Below are 11,285 nucleotides of genomic sequence, written 5' to 3'. Positions count from 1 at the left end.
GACTTTCAAAGCCCAAGGAAGATAAGAAATAGAGGAGATTGCAGCAGACAGTGGAAGAGGTCTGAAGGACTCCCTTTCTGATACCTGCTCTGCTATATTAGCAGGGTGGTATTAGATAAGGCCCAGCCTCTCTGGAAAGCAAGAATTGGATTTCAGTGACCTCTCTGCTTTCCAGTTCCAAAATTCTCTCATTTAATGAATGCACCATAATGAGCCTACAAGCAAGCATTTACATCTGTTGATAGATTGGCTTGGCTCTTTATTTCAAATTCTTATCCTAAAGCTAGTGTGAAATTTTAAAAGAGATTTCCTCTGCATTTTGAAATATTGTTGGTCTTTTTGCTGAGAAGGCAATCAACCTTTAAACAATGGTCAAATTATAACAAGTTGGAACCTGTTGATCTGGCCCAATGAATTTGCTGGTTTTTATTCTGTGATACTATTTTAATTTTTGTAAGTGAAATCAGCAAGAGCAATTCTTTAAGGAATGAGTTTTTTTCTAGGATTGTTTTTAAAGGATCGGCCCTCAAAATGTTTGGTTGTACAACAATCCAGAAGAAAACCTCATATTGGTGGTATTCTCTCCCCTGTCTTTAACCCTTTTTCTCCATAGTTATACAACTTTTGAAAATGAGCTCCAGAAATGACAATTTTCATTTACATAGGCACAATGGGGAAAAATAACCTTTGTGTAGGGAAAAAGAAAATAATGAAAGCCTTTCAGTCTGGTTTTCTCTCTGCATATAAGACGACGACTTGAAAATTTTCAAAAATCAAACAACATTCCTTAGAAGTAGGTATGCTCTAACATATACACAACCATCTATAATGGTGGAAATAGTCACGGCTTGCCCTTAAGTTTTTACGCTCCTTGGTTTGTGTGAGAATCTTAACTTTAAAACAAGTGTGTATTTGTTTGAATTTTACAAACTGTAGAAATGCTTATTAAAGCCTCATTATATTAGCATGTGTTAAGGGGAATTTCTTATTTTCTAACATTTTTAATTATGATAAACCATGTAACACAAACTCATGAATTTTGGGGCAGTGGAAATTATTTCCTTTGACTCTTTTTTCTGCATATCATCAATTTGCTTTTTACTCATGTTTCCTCTACTGTCGCTGTAAGCTTACTTGTTGTTTTTTCTTTCCTTTTCTTCATGCTGTCGTTTAGAGCCCTACAGAGAGACAAGTATGGGAGTAAAGCTAAACATTGCATATCAAATGTAATTTTTTTTAGTTCACTTTTATTGCATCACATATAGATGATGTAGTTGTTAAAAACAGTTCATCTCACAATTTTAAAGAACCTATGAATTGACTTATATATGTTACTAGAGATTAGACGCTTTTGTTGTCTGATTCTGTCACATAATCAACGTAGCTCTTAAGTCTCATGTAATGTTTGTGTGAGTTAAATTGTTTTTAAATCAAGCATTTATTTTTGCTGAGTAATTCATAAACTTTTAATTTTTCTTAGTACATTCCATCCTAAAAATGTGTCACATGCAACATACCCACTTTATTTTGCTATGGCTGCTTGCAGCCGGTACCTCATGCATTGACACCAGAAATAACAACCACGTGTTTCAATGCATCAGCCACCAACCATAACCATCAAGCACACAGCAATCACCCATCACATACAGCCCTTTAAAAAGCATTTACTTTGTTTTCTTAACATTGTGGATTTGTCTATAAGATAGAAAATGAAAATAAACTGCTTCACCCTATGTCTGTGATAGCTGCTTATTAATGTGTTTCATGCATTATTTCTGAAAGCTGTGTTACTTGATACCATCAAATATGCATCAGAAATCCATATAAAAATTGAGACACTTCATTTAAACCAGCAAGGAACAAGTTGACTTTTGGTAAACATAACTGCATCACAGATATAGAATGAATGCTCTATTTTCACATTAGCAATGTATTGACAAGTTCAATAGAATTCTCCAATTAATTTTTCTTTAAAGAAATACTCTTACTTACCAGTATTGGTTATATGTGTGTATTTTTCCTTTTGTGGTTGCATTTGAAGTGAAACTATTGTAGATTCTGGGATTTCTGTTCATTCAAGGATATGTGGTCAAATTTCTTTCACTGCAGCTGTTTCTTACCAGAATAAAATGTTTATGCACACAAAATCATCACATTATCAAATGGTAACACTGACATGATGTTTTTAGGAATCAAATTCTTTTGGAGTATTACCTAATGACCCTAAACAATCACTGATGGTATAATAGCCAAAGTGCTTATAGCAGAAAACATTTAGAAAATAAATCAAAATACTTTTGAAAGTTCCTAAATTATTTTGATGTGCCATTTATTTGACTAAGCATTATTTCATGACCCCATCATTCTAACAAATTTAACACGATTCTTTTGTGTGTAGAGATTATTTTTAATCTTACAAAATTATATATCAAATTATTAGAAACTGTTCAAAGTACCACACGTGAATTATGTTACTATTATAGCTGTTTCAAGACAACATGTAATATATTAAGGGTAATGAATTATTTGACTGACTTTGATGTGTATAAATTGAAAGCTATAAATGACTAAACCAAAATTTTGTCCAAGTTATAACCAAATATACTTCAGGCAATGTTTGTATAGAAATTGCAAATTTATAGGTTTTTAAGAAATTCTTTTAAAGATTCATTTGCTATTTTTCCAATTATATACATATATAGATATGCACAAATAGATTTAATACTATTTTTTGTTTCTTTCCAAACATTTCATACTTGCAAATGCTAGCAATTTATACATATTTCACAGTCGATGAATGTTTTTGCGTTTGTGTGTGTTGTATGGCCTATTGGATATAAATGTCATAGTGTCTTGTAATCTTTTTCAGAGGGGCTTCTGAACAATGCCAGGGATACAAGTGTCATGGATACTCTACCACTGAATGGTAACCATGGCAATAGTTACAGCATTGCCAGCAGTGAATACCTGAGCAACTGTGTGCAAATCATAGACCGTGGCTATAACCATAACGAGACCGCCCTAGAGAAAAAGATTCTGAAGGAACTCACTTCCAACTATATCCCTTCGTACCTGAACAACCACGAGCGCTCCAGTGAACAGAACAGGAATCTGATGAACAAGCTGGTGAATAACCTCGGCAGTGGGAGTGAAGATGACGCCATCGTCCTGGATGATGCCACCTCCTTTAACCACGAGGAGAGTCTAGGACTGGAACTCATTCATGAGGAATCGGATGCTCCTTTGCTGCCCCCAAGAGTTTACTCCACAGAGAACCACCAGCCCCACCATTATAGCAGAAGGCGGATCCCTCAAGACCACAGTGAGAGCTTTTTCCCTTTGCTAACCAACGAGCACACAGAAGATCTCCAGTCACCCCACAGGGACTCTCTCTATACCAGCATGCCGGCACTGGCTGGTGTGGCCGCCACAGAGAGTGTTACCACCAGCACCCAGACCGAACCCCCACCGGCCAAATGTGGCGACGCCGAAGATGTTTACTACAAAAGCATGCCAAACCTAGGCTCCAGAAACCACGTCCATCAGCTGCACACTTACTACCAGCTAGGTCGTGGCAGCAGCGATGGGTTTATAGTTCCTCCAAACAAAGATGGGACCCCTCCGGAGGGAAGTTCAAAAGGACCTGCTCATTTGGTCACTAGTCTATAGAAGATGACACAAAAATTTAAACCAACAAAACTGCTAACACCTTGTTGACTGTTCTGAGTTGATATACACAGTGGTAATAATGTGTGTACTCCTAAATCTTTATGCTGTTCTCGAAAGACAAACACAAACTCTTCTTTTTTTTTTTTTTAAATGGGATTTTTAGGTCAGCCCAGGGGAGAAAGATAACTGCTGAAATTCCCCTGTGCCCCATCCTTTTCCCCCTCAGATGGAGACTTCATTATGTTAATGAACGAGATATGAAGAAAATGGCACTCATTGTGGCCTTGTTGAATTATGTTGTGTTTGTTTTAACATCTCTGATGCACTGTTACTATAATTACAAGGACCTGCTTTTTAAAAGGCCAGAACGATTGTTTGAGATTAGTAACAATGCTGCATCTAGATTGGAGTGCTGCACAAACATAAAAGCAAAGCAAAACTGTATCACATAGTGGTTTTTTTGTCACTTGCAACCTGAATTCACTACAGCTGGAATAGCTGCAGAAAACAACAAAATTAATAATGAAATGGAGGGGAATTCTAGAATTATATGCTAAATGCATATTTTATGATTTGCTGTATTAACTGATGATAAAACTAATGGCAGAAAAAAATTTGAACAATTTCTATGTAATGTACAGATACTAGCATTGCACATATAGTCTGCTTTCTGTTCCTCCAGAATTTGAGTCCTGTTAATGTAGTGGGAAAAAAAAAAGTTGTTTTCTTTTTCTTTCGTGCTGGTCTTGCAAGTTTGTCTACCAGTAAGAGAGCAAAGTTAGTTACCTTCCTTTCCTCTTTCTTTTCTTTTCTATTCTTCTCTTTGGTCTCTTTTTTTCAAGTTTTGCCTGGCAAAAAAAATAAATAAATAAATAAGCAAAACTATCACTTTATAAGAATCATTTTCTAGTAATGCAAACAGATTATTTTTTACAAAAAATAAATAAAATTAGACTTCCTTCCCTCACTATATATCTCTATTTAGTCAGAATCTATTTCCAGCAGCATTTTTACAAATTAGAGCAGGACAAAACTTTTACGTTTACAGGGCACACCTGTTATACTGCAAAGCATATTTGGCAAGCAGCTCATCACCAAGACAGTAGCTAAGATTCTAGGAGTCAAGAGGTGTCTATAGAACTATTGGGGCTTCTGCATGTGAAAAACGGTATTCCATAGGTGTTAAAGTGCTCAATGCTCAGTCTGATCCCCACGTGGGCACCTGGACTACCAATTTTTAGAGGAAATTCACTCCCTCATAGTAAGAATTGAAAGGTCAAATTATTTTGAAGTGATTTTTTTTTTTTTAAAAAAAGTCTTTTTATTAACAGGAAAATCTATTTATTTGACAGGATTTTAAGTAATGTAGGAATACAAGAGGTAAATTAGCAGCACATATAATTTTTTTTTTAAATTTATGATCCATTTTGTATGGTCTCAGAGTTGGATGACCTCATTACTAATATTTGTTGTAAAAGTGAAACTTGTTTGCCAACCAATAAACAACTGATTGAGATTTAGAAGATATCGTATTGATGTATGTACTATATGATTAATTGTTCTCATTTTTCTCGCCTTTCTTTCCTTCTGTTTTCAATGTATAAACTTATCTAATCCTCTGTGGCTCAAATGAGCCATGTGAAAGAAATCAGTCTGCCTAGATGAGTAACCTAAGCACAAAATTATGTAGTTTTTGCAGACAAAGTAAACCAGAAAAATTGGATGGGCATGTTTATGTTGGCTGAAATAAGATATATAACTTACTTTTGAGCAGGTTAACATAAATGTCACTATGTGCTTATTTATAAACCAGCTGCTGCAGTCACCATGCTTATTTTAATAGCCAGATTCAATCAGAGATAGAAATAACGAATTTGGGGGGGGTCATATTTTCTCCTCCTCTTTAAGTTCCATTTTGATGTTAGAGACTTAAATTCACTCAAATGTCTAAAAGATGCAGGAATCATGGCAAAGAGAATATCCATTTCATAAAGATAGCGTAAGACATTTTCTGTCACAATTTTTTTTTATCCTATATGTGGCGGAAATCGTAGGGAAAAAAGTCCTTTCAAAGCAGCTTTCTAGATCTCTAATTACTGTGGAGCCTTTGCAGCCATGTCCGAGCATGGAGCCCCTCTTAGGACAAAGCTAAAATGAATTTGCCAAATTATAATTTCTCTTTTTTTTCTTGGGGTTTTCTTTTTCAAAAATCTAAACACCACTCATCTATAAATAAATACCTTAAATCAATATGAGAAGGTATAGAGAGGGTCAGTAATTTATGTATAATTTAAAAATATATGGCCAAAAACAATTGTGCTGGGCCAGAGTCCATCGTAACCTTCCATCATATCACCTCAAAATATTTTTATGTATCACTCCTTTTTAGTCAATTGACATGAGTATTTTTTAAGTCTACAGATTTTCTTTAAATTGGAGGAGAACCACAAGCTTTAACGGTAATTAGGTTTTTCTCACACCTATGACAATTATTAGCACCTGAAAGGCATTTAACCCCCCTGATGCATAGAATACATTTGTCAATAATAGGACCCTTTTTAGACATGTTTAAGGTAACGTCAGAAACACAAATATCGTCTGTGGATTATGAACACTTAGTCAAACAGTAATCTATATGAAAGTGAATGTCAGTAAGAAGCTAGTTTCATAGAAAAATCAGGAAACTACCTCAATTCAGCTTGCTGATTTTCTGATATTGCTACCTCCCTGCCCGTTATCTTTTGTGTTTGATTAGATGGAAATTTGAAGCAGGTAGCTTCCCCAGCATTATGTAGATCAAGTTGAAAAAAGATGACTTTACTACATATACATATACCGGTGCAAAAGAACATTCAGTACTATCAATTACTACTACTAAGCTCTTGCATTGACATGAAAGGGTGAGATTTTTGAACTCTCATACGTCATAATTGGTTTGCTTTCAGAAAGACTTAAAATCCCAAAGATTTTCACAGGGAGAGATTGTTCCACCAAGTTTTACGTAACTATAGTGAAAAAACAATGGATAAAGGACTTAATTATACATACATTTCAATAGAAATTTGTGTATATCTAACATGTATTTAGTCTTATTTACACTAGCAAGGGTTGAATTCCTGAACTTGAATCTTTTTTCTTCACATGCATTTTCACATAGAGCTATTGATGATGAATTAATAATTTTTAAATTTTTCTTGCTCCCACCTTTTGTTGACTCCATTTGTTTCCATACCCTGTGACATGTCTGACCCACTTATCTACATATTTTTGGTGTGTTTATCTGATCTTCCAATAAGAAATAAATTCCCATCGAACAGACACAGTATACGTACATAACACCTTATTTAGCCAGCTGGAAGTAAGAGTAATGCCAATGAAACAAAGCAATTATTACTTCTTAGTAAAGTATTTTTATAACATTTTACACTTGGATTTTTTTCTTTCTCTTTAAAGTCTAGTTCACATGATACTTTATCAGGACACTTGTAAGGGACTTCATGTTTAGTTGATTCTGAAACTGATAGATTGTTGCACAGCCTCTGTTCCTAATTGATAATATTTGTGACCAAATCCATATATTGTGAAGGAGAAATAGGTTGGAACTCCAATTAAATTTTAGGGAATTCCTCACTCTTTCTACTCTATTATAATTGAACATGTTGGCATTGAATAATAAATTATTATGCTAAAATAATCATAATGACAAAAAAGTACTGGCATGAGGACAATTATCTCAAAGTAAAAATTATTGGAAAAATGTATAATCAAAAGCACATACCCTTAACTTCCTGCAAAAAAAAATCTATGACTCTATATTCAAATATAGTTTATTATCTGTATTTTAAAAATCTCCATTATAATCTAAAAATGTTGACATATTAATGAAAGGATCTTTAAGTTTTTAAATGCTCTAATATTAATTTAGTTGGTGTGACAAAACTTTTCATGATAATGGAGATTAGCATCTAAGGGAATTAGTACCATTTATGAAAGATCCACATACTTACTTGTAGGCAATATCTCCAGCTTTTTCCTCCACACATGTCCAGATCCACTGACTGGTTTGCTCAAAGAATGACATTAAAAATCCTAATGACTCGACTTTCTGCATTACTGTAAGAGACCAAAAGAAAGAAGAAAAAGAGATTCTGGATTATCTAAACATCAACTCTGAACTAATCTATAACCATTCCCTATTAATGAAAGAATAATTAGTTTTTAGAAGTTATCCATCAGTATTGTACCAAAGTGCTACTGATTAGAATATTTTTGGAAAAAAAATAAGTGCCGCAGGACTACAATGCATGTCAATTCAAATTTAGAGAGTTAAAAAAGAACCTAAATCCTAATTTGGTTTTGAGCAAATCTGAAGATGTTGGCACAAATGTCCTTTCTTCTCTAACAAAAATATTGAGATAAAATACTAATACATGAGCTTTCCAGTGTATTGTAGATCAAGATACTAAGATTTAATTAGTTCATTTGAAGTAATTCATAATTATAACTTACCACATATTCACTATGCATTTCTAAGTAATACCTTGAAATCTTATGTTAGATTTCTGCACATCAATAAATTAGGAAGATGGAGGCACAAAAGCAAAGTAGCAACATTGCAAAATAGCTTATGCAAGTATTTTTGTGTGAATGAATTCTACACAAGCTTCTCTGAGCTCATAAAATTTATTCAATGTATCCCCAAAGAAATTCAGTTTTGTAATCAGCAAATACGTCCTTCTTAAACCATCTGAAAAATATTATTAAACATCTAAATTTTCATTTGTAGACTAGTAGAAATTAAAAAGTGTTGGTGGCTGCTTCTTTCCTGATTAGGCCACAGGAGGAAACGTTCCTATTTACTAATTAACCCTGCTTATTTCCTCTTTGGTTTAAAAGGGAAATCAATTTTTAACTTTCACCTGTACATATACTTACACCCTCTGATTAATTTTATTTACAGCTTGCAGAGGAAACAGCTTGTTTACAATATTACAAACCTGGTGATTTTTGTAATAAAAGAGGTAGTTAATGTGGTTTTGCATATTGTCATTTGAAAGGAAGTTATTGCTATGTCTTCTTTTTTTATAAAAAGGAACAAATCGGCACTTCTTTCACATCTAGTAGTTTAAATTACTATTCCAACGTCTTGATTTCAACTGTTTCGATGTTTCTTTCTCTCTCTTAATAGTATGTCAAGGTACATTTTTCTCATTTGATAATTTGTGTCCCATTAGAATATTTCAACGGAAAATGCAAACCATGATTTTTAAGAGGCATGTGAAAGACCTTTGATTTATGTAAAGAAGTCAAGGAAGACTATACGTGATAAAACCACTATTGGTATACACAAGTCTTTTCAACCACAATATGAACAGAAGAGCAGAACCAACAAAGATGGCAATTTTATGGCGAGGTGGCAGGGCCTAAATTAGAGTTACAGAGAAAAGTTTTCCAGGAAAAAATAATGAAACCATTTGTAGTGATAAAAATCCATACACTGTACCAAATGGTACTGATGTGTTCGAAAAAATAAAATTGGAGTTTCCTGTATTATAATTTCATCCTGCTAATTCCACAGGAAACGCGAAATACTTTTAACACTCTTTAGATATTCCTTGCCTAGTTATACCTTGTCTAAAGGCAATATAAATATGTTTAAAATGTTTCTTGAATATAAGTATTTTGCCTAAATTCACCTTTATTTTCTAATCTGCTGACTCTTGTGCACCAACACAGTTAATGCTACTAGTAGCTTTGTACCCTTTAGAGCTCTATTATGAATCTTTCTAATAAACATTAAATTAATATTATATTGAATTATGTAAATTGTGCAAAATAATTAATAACTGAGTGATATTCATGTTACAGGATAATTCATTATATATATCAATATAACACTGAGAATGAACAAATAACACAATGCTGAAAATATTACTCCCAAGTCCTCACTCTCTTCAATTATTGTAGTCAATTCATAAATCGTGAGTTATCAAAGTACTCCATAATCCAAACATGTCTAAAAGTATTCTTAATGCACCATTCATTCTAGAATGCTAAAAAAAAAAAGAGCTTGGAAGAAAAGTAAAGCAGACTTCTAAAGATAAAATTTAAACATTATCATTCAGATAGAAAAACTTTTAAATAAGGATGCTCCACTCTTTGATCTATGGGAGAGGTTACTAAAGATTTATAGTTAGTCCAAAATCAGAGGATTTCAAATTTGAAAGGAGTTAGGTTTATCTCAATGGCCCAAGACTGCAAAATTTCACACTACTGTGGCAAGGAAATATATTGAAAATAGCTTTTTAAAGTTTAAAAATTCCTCGTGATTCTTCTGAATGCAAAACAGGCAAAATGATCCTGACTTTGAAGTGAAATACATTGATTGAGCTCAAAACACGTTTGACAAAATTAGTCAGTGTCACCAATTCTTTAACAGTGGGGTAGAGGTCTTTAAGGTTGTACTCAGGATACAGTGACTAGGACCGAGTGTCTCTTGGGTTAATCACTGCCTAATCCTCTAGAGTATGTTTTAATGCCCAGAATTTCAAATTGTCACAATGGCTTATGTTTGGAATGACATTTTGAACTAAGAAAGATGAGGAAAAAACATTTAAAGTTGGTTTTCATATCTCATTTGAGAATAAAGGTTTCCTTTACCACCTAAGTAATAAAAGCTGATAATGTCTTGAACAGCTGTAGACAATCAAAATGTGTTCATTAATAAAGTGTCATTTGTTTGTATATTTTAACAGTCATCTTTGCCTGTGAACCATAAAAATCAAGATTTGCAGAGTCAGGTTGATTTCCCTTGATCTGGCTTCTGTGAATGTATTGCAAGTGGATAGATAATTTGGAAGTTTATCCATACTGTTTTCCTCCTTGCCAAACATTAAATCTAATTCAAGATATACCTTTCTAAAAAAAAAAATTAGTTCATTTTAAAACTAACAACTAATTATGCTATTCCTTATTGATAAGAAAAATCACTTTTTTGAATCAAGAATAAAGCTATCGCAGCTTTGGTCTCTTAGGATTCTCATATATTTACACATGGCATTATTCTTATCATATACACCTACCAGATTTCAAGCTATTGGATTTTTTTCCCTTGTATAACGTTTTCATCCTTTTTTCCCCCTTAAATGCTCTGTACAATCACATGTAAAATCATGAGCTACAAACCTCAATAAAAATATCAGTAAACGATAAGTGATGTAGTTACTGTTATTATATGGTATTACCAAAACTTTGGTTTTGGGATAGTGTTTCAAATTGCAGGATAATAACTGAAACATGGACTCCTAATATATTTCCTAGGCCCATTATTCTCATGCCCTGCGACCCTCCTCTCTTCACATACTGGAAAAAAAAAAAAAGTGAGCCTTTTTTTTCCCCTTGTTTTCAAAGAACCACTACGACCTGAGACATCTATAAAGCTATTTGTCCTTTCCAGGAAGATAGGAAGTTAAATTAAGAATTTACTACTTGACCTTAAAGTTTGTCGTTAATGAGATGTAATCAAATTTAGTGTTATATCTACTGCCGGATCTTATATCTCCTCATCTCAAACTGGGGAATAGGGCAGTCAGCTGCCAATGAATGTCTGATCCAAA

At 33.5% G+C, this 11,285-nt stretch overlaps 1 protein-coding gene across 1 annotated transcript in view; it reads left to right on the top strand.

Moving 5' to 3' along the window:
• ADGRL3 (adhesion G protein-coupled receptor L3) overlaps positions 1-3,669 on the top strand; it is a gene marked incomplete at its 5' end in the record, with an annotated part of 558,279 nt that extends 554,610 nt beyond the window's left edge. Inside the window, one exon of the mRNA XM_012653972.1 lies at positions 2,870-3,669. Coding sequence (XP_012509426.1) covers positions 2,870-3,669 — 800 coding nt within the window. The remainder of the gene's footprint in view (positions 1-2,869) is intronic.
• Positions 3,670-11,285: the final 7,616 nt, after the last annotated feature.

This window comes from Propithecus coquereli, unplaced genomic scaffold (genome assembly GCF_000956105.1).
Source record: "Propithecus coquereli isolate 6110/MARCELLA unplaced genomic scaffold, Pcoq_1.0 Scaffold437, whole genome shotgun sequence".
In the NCBI taxonomy this organism is placed as follows: Eukaryota; Metazoa; Chordata; class Mammalia; order Primates; family Indriidae; genus Propithecus; species Propithecus coquereli.
Note: the sequence above shows the minus strand (reverse complement) of the source record. Positions and strands in the feature narration are given on the sequence as shown.